General features: G+C 36.0%; 1 protein-coding gene across 11 annotated transcripts in view; it reads right to left on the bottom strand.

The window, feature by feature from the left end:
• LOC110018664 overlaps positions 1 to 24,111 on the bottom strand; it is a 75,882-nt gene that overhangs the window by 22,809 nt on the left and 28,962 nt on the right. For all 11 annotated transcript variants that reach the window (XM_020716043.1, XM_020716046.1, XM_020716044.1 and 8 more), the window contains exons 10-11: positions 20,053 to 20,152; positions 6,325 to 6,526 (exon numbers count right to left, since the gene is read on the bottom strand). In XM_020716043.1, coding sequence (XP_020571702.1) covers positions 6,325 to 6,526; positions 20,053 to 20,152 — 302 coding nt within the window. The remainder of the gene's footprint in view (positions 1 to 6,324; positions 6,527 to 20,052; positions 20,153 to 24,111) is intronic.

The following is a 24,111-nucleotide window of genomic DNA, read 5'->3' as shown; positions in this document are numbered from 1 at the left end:
TTAAAAAAAAAAATCGAGAAAGCTTCTGCGTGAGGCTTTTAGGAGAAATTTCTGTGGTGCTTTCTTCAATCTTATTTTAGTGCTTTACTTTAAGTCTATACTAAAGAGGTATTCTTCTCCTCTCCTCTATTTTACATTATTTCGAATGACATGAAATCTGGAAGCGTTTTATAAATTGAAAAAACATGTTTGGGCTTATTTTTGTTCCTATTTGCTGCCCCTGTTGTTGAAGCATATGCTGGAATCTTCCTAATGCTGGAAATTATATTTGATGGCTTATCTTAGCTTAATTTGTTGCCCTCCGTTGTTGGAACATATGTTGGAATCTTCCTAATGCTGGAAATTATATTTCAGGACTTATCTTAGTTTAATTTGTTGCCCTCTGTTGTTGGAACATATGCTGAAATATTTCTTAATACTGGAAATTATATTTGGGGCTTATCTTGCTTCTTTTATTGCCCTCCGTTGTTGGAACATATGCTGGAATATTTCTTAATGTTGGAAATTATATTTGGGGCTTATCTTGCTTCTTTTATTGCCCCGGTTGTTGGAATACATGCTGAAGTCATTTTGCCTCGATTGTTGGAATACATGCTGAAGTCATTTCAAAAGTTGGAAAATCATGTTTTTGGGCTCAATTTTGCCTCCTTGTGAGGGGGCTTGGTTATGGCTTCATTAAATTTTGTTTAAAAGACCCTATTTTAGTTCATTTAATGAGATCGGATTTACCTTCTTGTTGGATTAAATGTTGGCTGAAAATATACCTAATATTAAATGGAGATTTGACTTTGATTCTTTTGGAGTTTTCTGCCTTCGTTTTGAGCTGAATTAATTGGCTCGGTTTGGAGTTTTTTGCCTTCGTTTTTGAGCTGAATTAATTGGCTCGGTTTGGAGTTTTCTGCCTTCGTTTTTTTGAGCTGAATTAACTGGCTCGGTTCGGGATTTTCTACCATTGCTTTAAAGCTGGTTTATTTGGGGCTGGGTTGGTGGCATTTTATCTCTCTTTTTGGCTTTACCCGTGAGCTTGTTTGGGTTTGTTTGGAGCTAATTTGGTGACTTGTGAAATAAAAAAAAGTTTATATAATTTCATTTTGAAGAAAGTATGAGATTGATATAAATTTAATTCAATAGGGGTTTGGAAATGCGCAAAATTGACACTTGGAAAGGATATCCTACTCGGGATTGATCCGATCATTTTTTTTAACGAATTTAAATGTTTTAGACCGATACATTCATGAATTTTATTGATTTAACTTGGTTTTAAAAAATAAAAATTTCCGATTTAATTATATTCAGAAATGATTTATAATCTCAAGGGAAATATGAGGGAAAGAGAAAGAGAAAATGAGAGAAAATTAAAATTGAAATTTGAATTTTTGGGATGATAAAATCTAAAGAGGAGATAGAGTAACGAACAATCCACCTTTTCTTTTACAAAAGGAAAAATGAATTGCAAATTGGACGACTAATTGGAATCGGAAGAAATGATAATTTAGATAACGATTGAGAGATTAGTGAACTTACACTTAGATTCCTTGAGCTTTGAATCAATTTAAAATCCAATTCTTTTAACTAAGATTGAAACACAACTCACAATTCTTTTGCCAAAACTATGAGTTTACCCCTAGGTTTTAGGAGTCTGATAGCGAGCTAAGCTGAATCTATAGATGTTTGAGGGTTAGTGGAAAGACACTTAATTGAGATTAGACTCTTTAGGACACTTCAAGTTTAAACTAAAGTGCAGGCATCCTAGATCTTAGGAGCACAACTTAAGAGATAGTTTATTATCCTAATTTTCAAATGACCCTAAGAAATCCAAACATCTAATCTCAGTTTAGGAGATAAGTAGGACACTAGGCACGAGGGTGCACTAGATTGTGACTCATGACTGATTTAATTAAATCAAATAATGAAATTCTTACCTTAACTTGACCAAAACTGAAATCAATGCTCCGTCCGGGATTTGAGTTTGTCTTACACTCAAATCCTCCTGGCAATTGAGAACATTCTAATATCACATATAAATTTCCTATTCTTGGCCCTTTATATGTGATATTGTATTTTATTTTATTTATTTGTCATTTTTCCTATGATTAACCTGTTTCTGTTAAGTCTTTTTCAGGTCATACTTCCCTTTTTATACAGCGCATAATAGTAAACTTAAAGGAGCAATGAACCTATCAAGTGTACAGGTTTAATTTATATTACAGTATTTTATCTCAAAGCATGTTATATTATTTTCATAGCTGTTATATTATTTTTCCAGCATGTTATACTACTCTTTATAACACGTTATACTCTTCTTTCAGCATGTTATATTGTCTTTCTTCTTTACTGTACAGTACATTGTTACTTTTCTTTCACACTGCATGTTTTATTGCTTAGTTTTTGGACTATGCCTTAGTATAGAATAAATAATTGTTAGGTGCATGTTCAAAACTAAAAATAAACCAGGAGGTGCTACTGCGAGAAGCTTGGAGCGAACATCGTGAGCAGCACGACGAGGAACAACTTCAAGGTAGATCTGCAGCAGCAAAACACATTCACATCACCTATCACCTTCTTTAGTTTAAATAACTCATAGGGTCACTCTTTAGGCTTTTTGTACAACTCTGTTGTGCAATTATAAGTCCTAACACTTTCGGATTCCGAGGTTATAGTGTTGTACGGTGTAAATCCTCCTATCTTTTTAGGCTATTTGCACAGTTCGATATTGTGTAAACATAAGCCCTAAATCTTAAATAATTTGCAAGATTGAAATATCAAATAAACATCACTTCAAAGATATAAAACCGAACAATAGAATAGTTGGGACATCTCCGGGGTTTCTCCTGGATCTGTGATATCCCCTACTTTTCTTTCCTTTGGATTCCTTAAATAATTGTTCCTATTTTGAGCCATTCCCATTTGATTTTCCCCATGTCCAATCGTGAAAACTTAAACTTTGAAATCTTGAAAGCAAAACCACCTGATCTTAATCGAGAGTTTTCTTAAGTGATTTCGATCATTTAAGATGTAATTAACTATAGGGGCATGCCTCTATAAGGAAAATAAAATAAATCCTATCTAATTTTTTTATGTTAGGTAGGGGAACTTGTTGGCCTTTTTATAAAAATATTTCGCAGACTAAAAAAGATGTCACAAATTCTGTAGTCTGGGTGATTGAATCCTTATTACAAGTGATATATTTATTCTTCGAGATAAGTGTATTACTTGTAGTATTGTATTCAATCATCTAAACTATTTAAAATGTGAGACCCGTTTAGTCTCACCTATTTTAAAATTAAAATGTTACTTTTAAAAATCAGAAAGGTTATATTTATATTTAAATTATTTTCAAAATCACAAAATCACAAAATCATCACTTTTTCAAATCACGAAGTTTAAAAAAAAAATAATAAAAACGGCCGCCACGGGCACGGGTTCCTTTGCCGCTCCCACCACTTCTTTTCACACAGGACCACTCAAAATTGACAAAACTTCGTCCCCTTCCTCTTCGACTCGACGTCTCCCGTGCCGCTCAATCAACCGGTAAGTGAATCTTGCCTTGACCGGTCCTTTTATTGGCGGACTTGTCTCCTTGACTTTTGATCCCATCTTTTCCTCTCCTCACTTTCGGTTGGCCACGACTCTTCGTTTCTCGTTTGATTTCTCTCGAATAATTAAATCTTCGATTTCCTTCTTCAGGTCGACAAAACTAGGCGTTACAGAGGGTGATATGCAACTGCAGAGGCTAACTAAGGAGCAAGACATACAGCTCATCCATAACATATTGCCAAACCTCTAATGTATTGACTTATATGTGTTAGTGTTTCCTTTTGTTAAGCTTGCCAAAACTACTAAGACACTGATTTCTTCTTATCATTATCTTGCTTGAATAAGATAGAAACTGACTCTTCAAACTCCTTCAGTAATAGAGGATTCTGCATTTTTTACAGTTATGATATAACTTTGAATATTTATAGAATACTCCTAATGATGAAATGCAAACTAAGCACTATAAATCAAGGAGCTCATAAAAAAAAATTGTAAAATCACTTAGGAGTTTCATAAAAATCAATTGAAAATTATAATAAAATAACGTAGCTGGGAGGCTAAAATATCAGTTGTCCCCTATATGTAGTACTAATTTCACAAGAGTGAAATCCTCATAAATGGGAGATCCATGCTCTAAGGATTAGGTCTAGTAATGACCAATTAGATCATTTATAATCATGACTTAGACATCATATCATGGAAAGATTAAAGAGATCGTGTTCGTAAAAACTTCGATGATCTAATGTCTTCATCAAAATTGATAAAAATGGTGATTTTAATATAACACTATTGAGATAAAAAAGAATGCAACTAGGAGTCTACATGCACAAACAATTTATCAATCAAATATCATATGAGGGAGACCAATGCTTCTAAAGTTAGATTGTTATATTGAAATTCATATTACAACAGCATAAGGATGAATGTTAGATTAGCCAAAAAATTATTGTAATTTTGTAAATTTGAGCTTATTTGTTATAGTAATTGAGTCTTTACTCATTGCTGTTATGTTCTCTTCTATTGAACCTAGTCACTTTTTAGTGATTCTCCTCTCCACAGCCTCTCATTTGCTAGTTTTCTCATACACTTCTATGTGATTCTTGTTGCTGATACTGAAAGTTTCTAGCCCTTAAACTTCTTTTCAGGATTGATTCTCAATGTATTCTTTGCATGCTTCTCCGTACCTCATCTTCACACACTCACACTTCAAACTACCTCCACCTGTTGGTCTCTAGCAATTCTCAACCTCAACAGTACTGTATATTGTTAACTATTCTTTAATAACTTCATCTTTCATATCTTAGATTCTTTGTTAACTTAAAAAGACTAAAAACTAATGTTATAGAATGTGTCATTGTTTTTCTTGAAAATTATTACATGTGGGTTTTAAATTAACTATATGACTTTGTGCATAAAATATGTATATATGACATAAAAGTCATGAGTGTTTTAGTTAGTAAAAACTTCACTTCTCTTAGAACTTTACATTTTTTCCCTTTAGCATTGAAATCAAAAAATAAAAGAGTTATTATGCTTCAGATTGTGCTTAATGCTTTGAAAACACAAGCTAAAAACACAACAAATTGTGTTGGTCTTTGCAGCTAACACTGTTAGTCATTCTTTCCTTGCAACCGCTTTCGAGCATTGTGTTGTTGCTTGCTGCTTGATTGGCTAGTTATTGTTGGTGTCTTAGTGCTAATTTGCAATTGTTTTATTGTTTTGTTGTTGGATGACTTGTTTGTTGTTCTTGTTGGCTTCTTGCTGCCTTGCAAACAGTCTTATTATCTTCTTGCAATTGTCTTATTGCTCCTTACTGTTATCGTTTCTGCTAATTTCAAAACAAGCATACAAACAAATTGTTTGTGGCTATCTAGAGGACAAAATAAATTACTGTTGGGAAAAAAAATGGAAAATTTAAGAAATGAAGTGATGTTCGGTAGAGGTAGAGGTAATAGGAAGAAAATGTAATCAACGTTTAACATAAAGCTAATGATGAAGATAAAAAATGCATGAAGTTGATCGTGTGTGCTCATGATTCTATAAAAATACAAATTTAGTATTTAAGCTAATTCACTTGTGTATTCCATCATTTTCGTTATCATTTTATAAGTTTCAATTTTTTGAGTATTTATAAATCTGGTCCTCGAGGCCTTCCTTCATGAGGTCCGCTCACATACTTGAAGACCTTACCAAATTATGGAATCATAATGAAGGAGTTACACCCTTAATCTTATTTAGCCTTTAAGATTTATATGAATTTAACATAACACGTGGATAGAAAGCATTGCAGCCATGAATTAAAATCACAATGTATATATAACTAGCTCAAGTCCTGAATTTCAGCAACTTCACAGAGCTAAAACATAAGACTATCAGCAAAAGGAAATTATGCCCGTTAGGTTTGCTAGAAGTTATGAAACAATATAATTAAAAAAATTCTGGATGTTTGGATATTTTCATTAAACCTAGACCATCTGATGGCCTGGTCAGGAGAGTAGATATTTTAGATTTGACTTATGTTAAGAAAGACGAGGTTGACCTAAAAAGACTTGGGCATATTTATAAAAAATGATCATAATTTATTAGAATTAAAGGAAAATATGACACTCAATAGCACACGATGGAGAAAAATGATTCATGTCACTTAGTGGGATAAAGGTTTCTTGTTGTTGTTGCTATTGTATGGAAGTTGGGACTAATTCTCCATTTGCTATATACAATGCCCATTAAATACGTTAATACTCAGCACAATAAAATAAATGAAAAAGATCCCAAAATAAAGGTTACCTATTGAATGCTTCTCATTTGAGACTAATAAGCATGCATCTAAACCTTTTCCCTTAATTGATTTTTCTTCGCCTTGATCCTCATGGGAATATGGAGACGCTAGTGCCACTCTTGATTTATGAGTTATTTTAGCATCATTATAAGCCAATTTGGCACTCTTATTGCATAAGGGTGAAACCCCGAAGTCATCAATCATATCATTCTGGAACAAAGAAGGCTTAAATTAATAAAAGCATGATAATGTGTCAATGAAGAACATATATCTAATGCCATGTCCTGATTTAGTAACGAACCAGCAAACAAATACCTCAACTTAGTATTGTTTGTTCATTGTAATATTAGCAACACAACAATACCAAAACACTATGCCAAAGTTGGTTCCTATGAAATGATTAAAAAAAAATTAAAAGATGATGCTTCAGAGAAGTTTACATCTACAATACTAAAAACGGTTAAAATGAAAAGCATAATGTAGAAAATCATATGCATTAACATAAGGAGATTTTTTAGCGAAATGTTTGTATTGGTTGCTGGTAAAGCTATAGAGAACCGCAGATTTAGAGCCCTATACGTAGCTTAAAAAAGTTTGAAAAGATTTTAGCTGTCCCATATCAACCCACGTAATCTTCTACTGCAAGAATTTATAGGCTCATTACATTCAGATGTGTGAACGCAATGACCAATAAACATGCGTGCAGCACAAGGTGAACGGTGACTAAATTTTGAAAAATGTTGTTAAGATTATGCACCTAATGGAATTGCATATAACAATAAATGTATCATGAGCAAAAAGCATATGACGAATCCCCCGTTCTACATTGTTACTAGTGTAGAAGTTTGTGTGAAAATAAATGACAATCTCCTAGAGAACATGCAACACATGATGTCTGGACAGTTTGTTGAAACTTCGTTGTTCGGATATGGCTGTTACAGGGAAATTCAGCAGGCATGTAATTTTCCTAAATGGAAGGAATTGCTCTTCCATGGTGCAGTTAATTTCTTTGAAGCAATTAGGCATTTAATACTGTAATAATTCCCTTTTAAATTTTAATCAACTTAATAAAAAAATTCTAGTACTCCCTCAGCCGCCCGCCGATTGTAATCGAAATGTATCCTATCGTTTGTTTCCATCAAACCAAAGGCACGAGCACGCAGAGGAAGAGACGCAGAGGAAGAGAAAGCCAGAGATAGGTAGGCTCTCGATCCTCCATTTATGCACGAACCGAGTGCGTGTGACCTCGAGCAGCACACGCCAAGGGTTCCTTTGTGCGGGAGATGCATGACTAAGCACCTGAAGACTCGAGTGGCTCGAACGAGCCTTCCACGTGGTCATTGACAAACCCCGAGCAGAATGAAGGGAGGCTCAACGACAATCTCTAAGGTCGCTAGAGACAGACACGAGCATGAGAGACCAAAAGGAAAGAAACCTAGCCTCCCTCGTGCATCCGCTTCCTGTGTGAGGGAGGAGGAAAACTGAGCAATTTCAAGCTTTTGAGCTTGGAAGAAGCACACGTGAGATTTGTTTCATGCGGGAGAGAGTTTGACTGAAAGCTCAAGCGTCGTTTCAAACGGCAAGAAGACTAGCAGCGGGGTAAAAGGGCTCCTTTGCAAAAAAATTAGGAAAGAAATTATATTCCCAAGTAATTTGATTTAAACTTCAGAAACCCTACATTTAAATTATGGAAATTTTATTAAAATTTGTTTAGGATAATTGAAAAAAAAATGAGTAAAGATTTAATTCGGGTGTATTAAAGATGAAAATAAAAAAGTATTCTTTTTAGATGAAGATATATAAGATAGATGCGTGAGTTATTTTGATAAACTTTTAATAATAATAATTTTTTTTTAATTTTTTCCGTCACATTAGTACAAAAATGTTGATGGGCTTTAAAAAAAAAAAAATTGAAAATCAGTTGGACTGATGGTATCTCAATAGAAGTGTGAAAAAATTTAAGAAATTTGGGGAGTTTCTTGACTTACTAAACATTTTAATATTAAGTTAAAAACTAAAAAGATGTCTAAGATATAAAGAAAGAGTATTTTTCCCCACTTTTCAGAATAAAAGGGAACACAAAAGTATGCAAGTTATAGAGAAATTAAGTTTAAGTGTCATATAATAAAATTATGGGAGAGTAATTAAACAAAGGTTAAGACGTGATATAAGGATTTCTCATAATCAGTTTAGATTTATGTCGGGCGAGTATGCTATAAATGATTTACATTTATTGAGAGGTTTGATGGAGAAGTACAGATTAAGAAGACACTGGAGTTAACCCAAACCATAATAGGGAAAAATCAATATTATTACCGTAAGTAAATAGACGATTACGATCAACACACTTGAATGGGAAACACAACGCACAAGGCACAACTTGCGTTAGGGCGGCAGATTTTGGGTGATGGTGGTGATTATTAGGGGTCTCGGATAGGTGTGGCAAGGTAGGGAAGGGGTTTCTAAACTGTGGATGAAGGGTGGCAGCAGCTATGGGTAGCTGGAACAGCAGAACAGCACGGGGTGGCAATCCAAAAAGCAACAATAGGTTGCAGTTTGGTGTTGCTGGACAGCAGAAAATAGCAAAGGAAAGACGTTGCGTGCTACAACAGCGAAGATGGAGGGCTAGGACAAGGAGGGCAATGAGGACGAGGGAGGAGAAGGCAATGGGGGTGGCTGGAACTACAGAAAACAGCAATGTGATGATGTTTCGAGCGGCTGCAGCGAGGTACAACTGCAGGGAGCGATGTAGGAAGATGCGTAAGGGGATACGAGGAAGATAATTACCACATCGGGAGAAAGATGCAACTGGAGCACCACCAAATTCTCTAAATACAACCTCAAAGGAGAAAACAAATGTCGGAAATTGTCCTTACAGAAATATGAAATAAAACTCACCAAAAGCTAACCATAAGACAACAAACAATATATTTATAGTCAGTACTAGAAGTTATAATATGAAGAAATTAAAATAGGAAGAAATAGAAAAAGTAATGGATCAAAGAAGAAAAAGGGTGTGCAGTACTGTAGCAACTACAATACCGCGACGGTAAGCTCCCGCATCATAAGGAGGACTTATGATTTTTATTGATTTAGAAAAAAACTTATGATAAGATTCCAAGTGAAGTTCTTTGGAGAGTTCTAGAAAAGAAAGGGGTTGATATGATTTATATTCGAGCCATTAAGAATATGTATACTAGAGATGCTAATCGTGTTTGAACAGGAGGATTAACCAAGTATTTTCCTAGTTCAATTGGATTACATCGGGGATCGATTTTAAGCACATATCTTTTTTGCTTTAGTTATGGATGCTCTTACTAGACATTTATAGTAGGATGTACATTGGTGTATGTTTTTCGCTAACCATATCCTTCTAGTAGATAAAACCAAACAAAAGTTTACAAACAACTTGAATTATGGAGATCTACATTAGAGTCTGATGGCCCTCGTTTGAGTAGATCTAAAACTGAATACATTGAATGTAATTTTATTAGAAGTAGACTAGTTGCTAAGTTGTAACAGTAGGTGATCAAATCATTAACAAGAGTGAACATTTTCGATATATCGAGTCTATTGTTCAAAGTGATGGTGATATATATGAGGATGTTATTAGAAGAAATCAAGTTGGTTGGTTGAAGTGGAGGAATGCGAATGCATCGGGCCTATTTTGACATAGAACAATACCGCTTAGACTTAAAGGAAAATGTTATAAGATGGTGATGAGACTTGCAATGCTTTATAGCACATAATATTAGCATTTAAAAAAGAAGCATAAAACTAAGTTAGGTGTTGCTGAGATAAGAATGCTTGGGTGGAAGAATGGCTTGACACTTAGAGTTAAAATGTGAAACAAATGTATCCATGAAAAGGTTGGTGTTGCTCTAGTGGCACACGAAACTAGAGAGAGTCGTCTTAGAACATATGCAGCTTTTGTCCAAGAATATGCCTACCCCCAATCTCTTTTCCATCCAAGAAGCATCATTGTTCACATGCTTTTTTTCGACACCTGCATCCTTTCCCTGATCCCATTTTTAGATCCTTTTATTTTTCTCACAACCACCATTTCTCCCAAATATCCCCTATATAACTCATTATTAAACATCAATCGTCAAACCCAAGTATGTTGATGCCCTATAAATTCACAGATTCTCACTTAGCTATGACTCTCTTTCTTTATCTCTATCAAGTTTAGTTGTCATCTCCATTAAATTTAATATGCCCAATCATTCACGCACCACCTTGTACTGGTCCCATCGCCGAAGATTGCCACCTCCAACCCACATCTCCATGATCTTTTGTGACAACAATCATTGCAACTTTAAACACCATCACAACTTACCCAACATGTCAGACCATATTTTTCCATATCACCAACCCAAATCGAATCGCCCTCGCTAGATTTGCATGTCATCAATTTTCGGGATTTATTATCCATATCTCTTGGTTTTTCTTATCAAATTTCTCTTGATTTTTCTTATCCAATTTCTTCGAGCTTGAGTTTAAGGTCCATTTGAAGGGATGAGTAATGATGGAGTGTGGGGGATCTTGGATGATTAATTCTTGTATTGGGTTTAAAAAGAGTAGTTAATAGAATGGATTAATAGCAAATTTATTTTATATGTATTTCTACTAATGAGGGACAAAGGGATATAAATGGATTAATGAATGGAAGTTTTCTCTCTCCCCCTATCTTTTTGTTCATGTTTTCTTTTCGCTTCTTGGAGCTTAGGCAATCTAGAATTTCTTTAATTTTTTCTTGTTCTTGTTAATTTCTACTGGAAACACTATCATTGTCGAGTCTCAAGCCCCGACATGTGAAAAATGAAGGGTTGTCTTAGATAATCGATAGACAGCATAAATTTTTTGTCAAAAAAGTATGACTTGAATAATTTTCATTCATGGTGACTATGATTTCAGAGTGATTAATAAAGAATGTAGAGTCATATTAGATTTTACTTTAGCTTATAATTTTGTGCTAATACTTTATTTAAGAAAAGAGATGAGCATACTATTACTTATAAGAATGAATCTAACAAAACACAAATTGATTATTTTCTTATAAGAAAAATAGACCATCAAGAACATAAAGATTATAAGGTCATTTCAAGTAAAAATTAAGCACTCAACATCAATTATTAGTTCTGGATTTTAAGAAGAGAAGTTGAAAAACTTTAAAAAAAATAAAACATTGTCATAGAATTAGATGAGGGCACTTAAATAACAAAAAATTATTTTTATGAGTAAACTTCAAGATTTTCAAATTTGAGAAGTTTAGAAAGAAGCTAATTCTATGTGGGAGAAACTAATAATAACTATTAAATAAGTGACAAAATATATACTTAGAGAATCAAAAGGAAAAAAATTTTACAAATAAAAATAGTTAGTGGTGGAATAATAATGTACAAGAGAAAATAAAATATAAGAAATTTTGTCAAATGTAAAATCTTAGAGAGCTGAAAAAAATATAAAGTAGACTGCAAAGAGTCAAAGAAAACAATTTGTGATGCAAAGAATTATGCCTCTAAAGATCTTTATAATAAATTAGAACTACAGATAGAAAAATATATCTATAAACTATCAAAACAAAGAGAAAAAAAGAGTAAATATTTAATTCAAGTAAAATGTATCAAATATGAAAATCAAAAAAAAAAATTTGAGGAGGATAATTAACATAGGTGGGATGAGGAATTTTGATAATTTTTTTAATAAAATTTATAAAAATACAATCAACCTTAGTGATTTTAATATCGTTAATAATAATAAAAGCTCTTATTTTTACTGTCACATTAGCAAAAAGAAAATTGACGAAGCTTTAAAAAAAATCAAGTGTGGAAAATCAGTAGAATCTGATCATATCTCAATTGAAGTGTGAAAATATTGAAGATATTTGGGAGTTTCGTGGCTTATTAAACTCTTTAATATTAATTTAAAAACTAAAAAGAGCTTGAGGAGTGAAGGGAAAGTATTTTAGTATTGTTTTAAGAATAAAAGGCATGCAGAAGAGAGTGCGAATTACAGAAGAATTAAGTTAATGTGTCATAAATTAAAACTATGAGAGAGAGTACTTGAACGTAGGTTCAGAAGTGATATAAAGGTTTCTCATAATCAAGTTGGATTTATGTCAAACAAGTCTACTATGGAAGCTATATATTTATTGAGAGATTTGATGGAAAAGAACAAAGAGAATAAGGAGAATCTACATATGATTTTTATTGATATAGACAAATTTATGATAAAGTTCTAAGAGTTATTTAAAAAACTTTAGAAAAAAAATATATCGATATGTTTTATATTAAAGTGATTAAAGATACATATATTAGAGTTGTTACTTGTGTTCAAACAAAAGAAGAATTGACCAAGTATTTTCCTACTTCACTTGAATTACATCAGAGATCGGTTTAAACCCATATCTTTTTGCTTTAGTTAAGGATGCTCTATAGGAGGATAGTGTATGCTTTTCGTTGATAAAATCCTTCTTAGGGAAAAGGAAAAGAGAATAAGTTCAAGAAAAACTTGAATTATGGAAGCATACATTAGAGTCTAAATGCCTTCGTTTGAACAGATCTAAAATTGAAGACATTGAATGTAATTTTACTCTACTAGTGACAAAGTTGTGATTATGGGTGATCAAATCATTAAGAGGTGTGAACGTTTTAGATATCTCGGGTTTATTATTCAAGTGACAGTGATATAGATGGGGATGTTATTAATAGAATTCAAGTTGGTTGGTTAAAGTGGAGGAATGCATTGAGTCTATTAGTCTATTGTGTGATAGGAGTCTATTGTGTGATAGAAAAGTACTAAGAATTTAAAAGAAAAATTTTATAAGATGATGGTGAGACCTGCAATGCTCTATGGCACATAATGTTGGCCTTTAAAAGAGAAGCATAAAATAAAGTTAAGTGTAATAAAACTAATTTAGGTGTTGCTGAGAAGAGAATGTTTGGGTAGATTAGTAGCTTAACACTTAGGATATATTTGGGGCAGCTGCATCTGTTTGAAAAAGCAGTTGAGAAATTGATATTCAAAAAACTGTGGTGGCTATTACAATTTTTTTTAAAAAAAAATCAAACTGCAGCTTTCTAGCAGCCACCGCAGGTAGCTAGGTCTGGTGGGAAAATGCAGCTTTTAGTTGCAGTATTATGAGAAAGTAGGCAAAACGCAATTTTATCAAAAAGAAAAAAACTATGATATGGCACTACATATGGAGGAGATAGAGATTTCTGAATAAAAGTGGACCAACCGAAGTTCGATTGGGATATAGATCCAAATGATTTCATCAAATAGCAAAAATCTATTAAGAGAATATTCGAGTACAAGGAAGTGTTAAAAGATAAGGGGGGAAGCTTGCGGCCATCAAATTGACAAAAAGCGCCTCCTTGTGAGAAAATTTGCAGGGGCAAAAAGGACAGCGACAAAATTACCATGTGGGGGAAGATGAGAAAGAAGATATAGAGAAAAAACCTATTACTCTATTACAACCAAGATATGTTTTTGAGACTCATTTACATTAAGAATAAATATCAGTAAAGGAGTTCATGACACATTTTGACCAATTGCAGATGAAGTGTGAGTTGATCGAGCCAGAGGAACATATCATAGCTCGATATATGGGAGGCCTGAAGCCATCTATAAGCAATATTGTACAACTAAAGCCTTATTGGTCATAGGCAGATGTCCATACCTTAACATTGAAGGTAGAGAGATAGCAGAAACAGAGTAGACAACCACCACCATTCAGAAAACCAATCACAGTTAAAGACATCCGAAGACATCGACAGGAGTAAGCCTTAGCGAGTTGAGAGAAGAAGCTTAAGAATAATACCAAGCCTACTACGATCCTAACCAGAAAATGCTTCAAATGTCAAGAATTTGGGCACATCGCCTCTAGTTGCCCGATGAGCTGAGTTGTGTTATTTATCGAGCAGGTGCAAGGAGGTTAGCGACGAAGAGGTAGTTGAAGTACAGCATGTTGTATATCATCTTCCGCCATATGAGGGTGAGATACTAGTGGTTTGACAGGTCATACAAACTGAAGTACCCTTCACCAAAGAGGGCAAGACCGTCATTCTTCTACCATGCACGGAGACTGAGGTCATAGGTGCCCTTGCCAAGAGAGAAGTGTCGATGGGATCAGTGTCAGTGATGATATAGGATGATAGATGTTGATTCCATACATGGGACAATCATGATAGAAACCATTTCAGCACATCACGGTCGATAACTTACTACCATGACCACCACCGTTTAGGGAGGTTCAGATTGCCCTCACTTCAGATCAGGTTAAGTCAACCTTAGATTACTTCAGGAGGATTTAGCAGAATATATGTGACACAGTGTCCAAGTTCAGTTCAGCAAAAGTTTGGATCAATATGAATGTATGCCCGCAAGTGGAGAAAGCTCCACCGGTGTTTTGGGAGAAAGTGCAATCGATAATGAAATCCAAGTGCTATTAGAGTCGTAGTTGAAGGACCATTATCCACGAGAGATTACAACAACTCTATTTTCTTCAACGTGTAGTCAAGAGCTTTAACGAAAGAGGTTGAAGCTCCCTAACCCTGGGATACTGACAAAAGGCTACCTGGGGAGCTGAATCGGCTGGAGAGCGCTGAATCGATTCAGTCAGGTAGATGGAAGGGTCGGATGGTACATGTTATGGGTTAGGTTTGTCGCCCAATGGGAGGGGGCCTCCCTACTAGCTATCTACTATATATAGGTTATTTTTTCATTAGAGTTCAGTTTATGTTGAGTTTTCTGTATAGAAAGTCGTCGATGTCTCTAATTTTCACTTCTAGGTCTATATCCAAGGGTGAGTAGTGCCCCAGCTGCATATCGTCCAATGTGTTGATTATCCTCGACTTCCCACCCTTCGTAATCCCCTTCTCCCCTACAACAACCATCAAACAACCATATATCTTTCTGCAGTCACCTCCCTTCCACCCTCAAGCCCACTGTCAGCCGACTTCAGTACCAACCACTTCAACCTCCAACAGCCTACCTCGCTATTGGATGCTCCTGACCCCTATAAGTCAACTCTCCTAAGAGCCTTCCTTTCATCACCTTATTCCTTCTCCTACTCAGTCGCTTTTCTTCCCTCTTGTAGCATAACCACACCGGCCCTTTTGCTTGCGGGCCAGCCGAACCCATCCCCTCCAACTGCAGCCCAACCACCCTCGTTCCCCCACCTGTTTGTTGCCCTTCCACTTTACAGCCCTCCAAAACTTTTAGTTATGCTCAAACCAAAGCACCACCAACAAAACCTACGCGTTAGTTTTGTATTTGTGTTGTTATTTCCCTACTTTCAGATGCCTTGGTAGCAATCATCTTTTTGACTTTCAACAATAATATTTTCATTACTATGGTGGTTCGGGTTAACTTCGATATCACGGTGACTCCCACCGATACCAGAATTTAATACACCTAGAGAAAAATAAATATTATTACAAAATTCAAAGTATGAAATTATAAGAAATAGCAAGGAATTCTAAAATTGTAATAAAACAACACAATACTAGAACTAGGTTTAGAACTAGGGTGTAAGTGGTGTATAGGTGGGTTGTTTAATAGTATGCAATGGGATTCAACAAAGTGACAATAAGTTGGAATACTAAGTTTGTCGTTGCGAGGTGACGACCAGCAGGTTTATAGGGAGAATGGCAAGAATTGCTGGTTCTGGAGCTGGATGACAACAGGGTTGATAGGAAAACAACAGTGTTGTTATTTTTCGAGGTGGCAATAGTAAGGGAAAAGCAATGAGGGTAAAGGAAATCGATGCAAGAGAGGATGGGGAAAGAGAAAAAAAGGATACAAACTACATCTACAGCCAGAGCACCACTTTAAATCATTGGATACAACCCTACAAAGGGAAACGAGAAGACGATGGCTCTACAAACTCAAATCGATCAAAAACTAACCTTAAACATTAAATAAATGATTAAATAAACCTACTACTATTAGAAGTGGACCCCATTCCAATTGAGCGGCAATTTTATGCCTAGAGAGGGTCGACCGATCCTCCCTCAATATGGATAGAACCGGTCCAGGGTCCCGCTTAACCCCCACATTAATCTACCGACATTGGTGGAGCTTCAGCCTAATATCACTATCTAACAAAAAACCTGATAAAGTTTCCCGAATTGCAAGTAACCATCTTTACATGTCCAACCATCTATGCGTATATTGTTGAACTAAACTGGATCTTCGAGCCAAACATAATCTGCAAAGCTATCCAAAAGTTGCCTAAGGTTGATCACTCATCTCTGAGTTGAAGACAAGCTGAATCACTCCTAATGGTGGCAGCCATTGCGGTACAATGTCGATCAAAAGATTTTAAAACTCTCTATGGTGGTCGCCCTGCGCCTGATATCGGCTCTTCTGTCTCACCACCCTCTAATATTACCAAAATTGATCCCACTAACACCTCTCTCATGGCAAAAGTACCTATAACCTCGAACTCTGCATAAAGTAGAACAATGCACTATTCACAACTATGAACTCTGCATAAAGTAGAACAATGCACTCTTTAAGTAGTGAGATACAAGTGGTCTGTCATCTATGTAGACTCCATATTCTCACAACTACCTTCATCGATGAAAAGGTTGCACACATCCCTTCACAGCGCAACGGACAAAAAGGTTTTGTGGCGAAGCCACTACTACTCTCTCCTAGCCTCAGTCTAAAGGACCCGTCGAATCACAAGCATCGTGCCCTAATCAGCCAGTAGGTGGTACTCCTACACATCCTCACTATCTTCTATCTTCAATATCATTGCTTACTTCTTTTTTTGCTCCCTGCTTAGTGAAAGAGGAAATTCAAGGTGAACGGCAACAGGAGGCAATGTGTTCAAAACTATGTCATCTGAAACACTTAAATGCGGGCACAGTGTTGAGTGCATTGCTTCTCTCGAGATTCTTCTCACTTTGATCCACTATATCATCTTTTTGGACAGTTTTCACATCTTCCTTAGGTGTACTCTTACTTCCTCCAACTATGGGCGACTGCTTTAATTATGGCGATGTCCAAATCTGCTTCTTTTGTTTCACCACCTTTAAGGACAATATCTGAATATCACTCAATGATCTGTAAGGCTACAACTGAAAATAATCAATGGCTACCTTCATGCCTCCCAAATAGCTGACTATAGTACTCTCCTCTGGTTCCCTCAGCTCACATTTCAGTGAAAACTGCTTAAACTTCATTGTGAACTCCTTTACTAACAACTCCCACTGATGTAAGTGATGTAGCCTCAAGAACATATCCTAGCAGTAGTGTGGGGGAAGATACTTCATCTTGTCCTAAGTAGTGATCTTATTCCTACATTATTTGTCTTACTCTCTTCAAATTCTCCCATCATATAAAGGCACGATTCTTCAGTTTTATGGCAGCAAGCTTCACCCCTTTATCAGTCGGTCCTTCTGATACTCAAAAATTCTCTCAACAATCTGCAACCACTCAATGAAGTCATCTTGATTCGTCCAACCCTCGAAATACAACAAGTGTACCTTCACCCCCATGTTTTCATGTTGTCCAAAACCTCCTCTGGTAATCCCAAAGATCATGGCTTATCCTCTTCACTGGAATCATCCCTATGAAAGAGAATCAAATTTCCCTGCAAAATCTTCAAATTTCATTATCACCATCAACACGATCTCTCCATGGATCCCTTCCTTAATTTCAGTAAGTCTTTGCCGAAGCTAGCGGATTTCCCGATGCATCTCCATGGTAAGTTCCTGATTAATTCAGCACCAGTCTCCTCAATGGCATGGATAGAGTATAAGTTTGGAAGGTGAAAGAGGGTGTACGAGGCTGCTTTAGGGTGCAGGAAAAAAATTAAGGTTGTTGTTTTTCAAAATCAGCAAGGGGGATTAAGGGTAAGTCGATGTTTGGCTGTAATTTAGTGGGTTTAGGTTGCCCTATGATGGAACTAGGGTTGGGCTAACTCTGATACCAAATAATGTTGTAATTTAACAAACATCTAAGAGAAAACAAATATTATTACGGAATTCAAAGTCTAAAATTACAATAAATAGCAGAGAAATCTAAAATTGCAACAAAACAACACTAGAACGAGAGTTGAATCTAGGGTGGGTGTAAGTGATGCTTAGGTTGTTTAATAGCAAGCGATGGGAAAAATGGCAGCAAGCTGGAACAATATGTATAGTTTCGAGGTGAACAAGCAACAGGACGACATAGAATGACAGGGATTATTGGTTTAGTTTTGCTATTTTTCAGGTTGGTAGCAGCAAGGGGAAAGCGCCGAGGTGAAGGAATCAATGCAGGAAAGAGGAAGGGTAGAAGAGGATACACACCACGTCAAGAATGAGTAAAGCCGGAGCACCACTTGAAACCCTTAGATATATTCCTAAAAAGTGAAAAGAGAAGTTGGCGGCTCTACAAACTCAAATCAATAAAAAATTAACCCTAAACATCAAAGAAACACTAAAATGAACCTACTGCTATTAGAAGTCGGCCCCACTCCAATTAGGCGGTAACCCCTAGAGAGGGTCGACCGACCCTCCATCAATCTGGACCAAATCGGTCTGGAGTCATGCCCAACCACCGCATCACCCACTAACAAATATTGTAAATTAAAATGACCAAAAGTAACAAAAAAATGGTTTTTTTTTACTTTTTTTTTACAATACAAAATAATTTTAAAGCGAGAATATTATAATTTAGAGACATTTTACCTACTGAGTAACTCAAGTCATACATTTAGCTATATTTTCAAGGAAAATAGGTTATTGAATAAATATATCCTAAATAATATGTACAAACACCGAGAAGCTCATGTTGATTGGTATTACAATCAATTTTAATTTATATCAGTTACAAAAATAAAAAAAATTAAAATCTGTAAGAACTATTTGTCAATTAAAATTTTATAAAATAAAATGACCCCTTCGTGTTTTGAATTTGACTTAATTATGAAACAAAAATATTTAGACAGCTAGTTTCCTCCATCCAACTGTTCGTTTTTGTCTTAGTATTTCAAGCTCTCAGGTCGGGTCGTGACAAATAATACTGACAAAAAAAGACTCATGTTGTTTTCTATTGAAAGAAGTATTTGAATTTGTTGTTTCAATTTGGACTGGACAGATCATTCTTTCTAGGAGTTAGCCATCATTCTCGTTTAAGGAGTATGACTGGATATTCATGAAGCAATATGCTGTTTTCAACAACAAAAGCTTAAGCACGTGAGTTCAACCCCAAAAGCCTCAAGTTAGAAAAAAATATGTATGACATGAAACTATTTGAGAAAAACTTCATTAGTAGACAAAAATCATAAAAGTACAGCATAAAAAGATTAATTGTTTGCAATATTTTCAAATTGAAAAAAATAGTTGTGTGAGAATAAGTGGCGCCTCAATTATGAGATTATCGGATGCTGAACAAAAATGTTTTAGATTATATGTTAGTCTAAGACTCCGTAAATATTTTGACGCCAGCTCTTCCTCATAAAGTGGATAACAAATTAAAACCTAAAATGAAAGCTAGCTCCTATTCTGGTTACAGATGCATTTTGGATGTAATGGTTCAATCATGAAAAGATGAACAGCCAGGCCAACATTGTGCACATCAGCAAGGAAATAAAAAATATTTTGCTATGATCACTATAATGGATTAAAAGTAGCTATTTGATATAATTAGAAATATTTTGAAGGTCGAAATTTCAATAGTGAACAGGTATATGGAAAAGATTAAGGAAAAAGGTAGGATATCCGCATTACTCTCACCAGTTCCTCATTACAGTCATTATCAGCGGACACTTGCGGTGATGTTGAGCGAACTTTCCTTGGGGCTTTTGAAGCCATATAAAAGCCCTTGCAGGAGAATCTATCCAATGAATGGCATCAAACAGTTAAAATCTCGGAGATCTCCACAAAAATATGTACTTTTCATAATAATGATAACAATGCAAAACACTGCAAAGTTCTATTTTGTCTGTCGCAATACATGTTTACAGATGATATCAGGTGAACTTTTATAATAGAATGATCCTTAATCAAAGATGCATTTAAGAATGTAAGGATGAGACGCAAAAGGAAAGGTCCACACAAAAACGAAAGCAACTCGCTTCAAACCCCATGCATAATTCCTGTATTAGTTCTGAGCTATGTGTTGGTCTTATTCTATAAATATAAGAAATAAATTCTCATGCAATAAATATAAATTATAAAACTTTTGATGAACATAATTTATGGTCAAGGAACCAAAATAGCACAAAGAATTGTGCCACCACCGGTAAATACATGCACATAATATATTGCAAAATAGTTTTCAAGCATGCTTTATTATAAGAAGGCTGGCAATGGGTTACTCAGTTCCTTATAGTTTGTTATCAAAATACACTATAAGATGTAGAAAAATATATCGGACAAGGCCAAATTTGCTATAGGCAACATTCAAACATTTACTTTGGTGATGAAAATACTAGAAGAGAATTCACTAGTGATGTATGCCTGAAACTGATATTGGGCGAGCAAACCACAATGAAATGGCAAGAGAGAGATGGAAAAACTCACATGAGAGCTGTTATTATCAAAAACAAATGCAAAAAAGCAAGGTACAATTGTGATCTACTTTCGAGAGGTAAATCAGTTCTTCCACAACCCTAGACGTCGCTACAAACACCACCAGAAAAAGAGAAATCAGCAGTCAACAAAAACATGCATAAAGAACACAAACCCTAGGTTTCCACCCCTTAAAGAATCCATCCACAGTCTTTGCAAATTTTCCTTTTTTAACTTTCCCTCCATACCTGTTTTAATTTCTCCTCCTTGAGTATGTAATTAAAACCTCTCGTGGACCCCATCGTGGACCCCACCCTATCCCTGCTTTCTTCTCCCGAGGCAAGTTGCCACCCCGCCTTTTCGTTCGTACAGGAACAGCCTGCCTGTTGGCTTGGCGGGCCGGTGGAATACACTTTGACCAGTCCCTCCTGGACCAGTCCTCCTTTTAAGGGCGTAATAGAAACACTTGACGTTCAGTCAAGTAGATGGTGTGGAATTCATTATTTGAGCTGGTCCATGCACACACTCAGCCAAGAAACATCAAAGCTCGCTCAGGTTTAGCTCCAAAGAGCAGTCTCTGACGCACAAATCAACTTAATAAAGATAAAACAAGCCTAATTTAGCTTGACCAATAGAAAAGTTTCACGCATCTACTGCAAAGTCAAAGATTCATAAGAGCACATAAGATGTGTATCCACAAGAAAATAGATACATCAAGCAAATTTATTTTAAAGGGAAAAATTGCAAATAAATCAGTAAGCAAGTGCAAAAGCAATGTATGATGCATAACATCATACAGCAGATAAAGGCCAACAGAGCTCTAGGCAACATTTAACCATGCATACCACTCAATTCCTATGTCTTTACGCATCTCACACTTAAACTTCAATTTTTACATACACCCCAACAATTATCGCCACAAAAATTTTACCCAAACACGTACCCCTGATCATGTTCTGGCAATTACCACCGTGGCGGCATGATTAAGGTTTGGCGTGGGTAGGTGGAATGAGTCTGGAAGGGTGATGGAGAGTGGGAAAAAAAATTTTTGGGTGATGGTAGAGTTAGATAGTGTTGGATGCTAGGAACCTTAAGTTAGGACTAGGGTTAGACTAGCTCAGATACCAAATGATATCGAAGTTAATGCAAACAAAAATAGAAACACATAATATTACTGAAAATGGCAATAGGCGTTTACAACCACACACACTTGACAAGGTAATGCAACAACAACAAGACAAACACATCTAAATGTATTCAAGGGTGGTGGTCGGTTTGGTGAGTGGATTGCAGAAGCAAGTTGACGAGGAGGTGAATGGTTATAGGAGGAAGGTGATGAGGCAATGGTTGGCTGAGAGACAACTAACAGGGGCTGGTTGAAGAGCTGGATTATAAGCAAACAGCCAGCGACGTGGAATGTGTGGGACTGCGGAATAACAAAAGGAGAGCTATCTTGGGGCTACGACGGCGAGGGGGATGGGTAGACAGTGAAGATATGAAATTGGAATGAATGGCAACAAGGTGGGACGCAGCTGGAAGGGATGGCAAAAGGTAGAGGAGGTCGTGGCCCGACGATAGGAGTTGCAAGATGACTGAGGGCAGCGAGGCGAGGAATGTCGAAGATAGAAAAGGCGAAGTTAAATACCCTTGTGAGAACTAGCTACAATCGAGCACAATTAGATCCCTTATAAAGATATCCCCACCTTGGACAAGCTACAGTCAGAGCACCATCCGCCTTTGGATATAGCCCTAGAAGGAGAAAACATGGACGTCAACGGCTGCTCTGACAAAACGCAGTTCAAAAACTGAAAACCTAAAACACAAGAATCACATAAAAATCCTATATAATTAGGATTGGATCCATCTGTGATAAGAAGACGTCAATCCCTCGTGGAAAAGCCGATCAGCTCTCCCAGATTTGAACCGGTTCGGTCCAGACGCATGAATTGCAGAAGCCTCTCTCGCAGCTTATTTACGCCAGCATCAGTCTCTCAAGATTTGGGGAGTTCGACATCATAAATCGAAGCTTATGTCTGCACATTAAAAGTAGCGGAGCTGTTGTAACTTCTCGAGGTTGAAAACCTTCGACTGCGGCCTAAAAAGCACCTTGATCGCACTATCAACTGCATGACGCGGAAGTTTCCCCAGATCGCGACACTGTAGCTACTACAGTGTTGCAGACGCATTGCTGTTGCAGCTACAGCACTTCTCCCCTTTTTTTTTTCTTTTTCCCTCCTATTATTTCTTTCCTTTTCCATGAAATCCTCTATTATGAATCCTTGTCTATTATATTACTTCATTTTTATTCTATTTCCTAATAGAAATCATTGCCTTATACAAGTCATAATCCCTCTTATATATGGGGGTTGTTTTTGCTTAGGAAAGGAGGTTTCAATTATTGTTGATTTCAGTTACTTCCCCTCCAGGGGCTGTCCTCGACGGTGAGAATGTGCTCTGGTTGTAATTCGTCTGAAGTGGTGACCATCTCTGTTGACCTCATTTTTGGTTGAGGTCTAGAAACTTCTTTAGTAGCCTAGGTCTAGCCATAGGACTTTCCTATTGACTAGTCTTAGAAAACTAGAAAAAGTACCCTCACCATTAGAAACTCAAAACTCTTCTCTTTACTCAACTTGAAATTCCACATATTGATCTTAACTTCTAGCACTTAGTAGGTAAGATCATTATGAGTGAACTCAAGGAGAGTTCCTATAGGACTACTTGGCCTTAGGATTCACCCTAGGTGTTGGTTTAGAGTTAAGGTATACCATACCCCACAATACCCTTGCTAAGATCAATACATGAGAGCCCAAAATGGGGATTTCATTGATCCATGGTTCATTTAGAATGAATATTTATCCAATTCTACTTGAAATTCCCAACTTAGCCTTTTGCCCCTAGACACCTCCAAATCACCTAACTGCCCTTGAAACCCAAATTTGGCCAAAATTCCCAAATTTGGCTAAAATACCCAAAACTGATTAAAACTCATTCCAAACACTTTGAATATATCCAAATTTGCCAAAACTGACAAAAATGACCAAATTACCAAAATGCCCCTCCATGGCCCAAAAATCCAAAAATTCCCAAATATTTCCAATTTCATTTTGTCCCACTACACCTTGGTCGAATTTGGTCAATTTGATCATCTTTGACCAAAACCCCCAAATTAGCCTCAATATTGGCTAACACCCCAAATCTCAACAATTGAATGTCTTAAACCTCAAATTAGCATCCAATTTTTGTTGAAAATCCTTTATAAGGTCATTTGTGACCAAATACAAC

This window comes from Phalaenopsis equestris, unplaced genomic scaffold (genome assembly GCF_001263595.1).
Source record: "Phalaenopsis equestris unplaced genomic scaffold, ASM126359v1 Scaffold000030, whole genome shotgun sequence".
In the NCBI taxonomy this organism is placed as follows: domain Eukaryota; kingdom Viridiplantae; phylum Streptophyta; class Magnoliopsida; order Asparagales; family Orchidaceae; genus Phalaenopsis; species Phalaenopsis equestris.
This window is presented reverse-complemented; position numbering and strand designations above follow the sequence as displayed.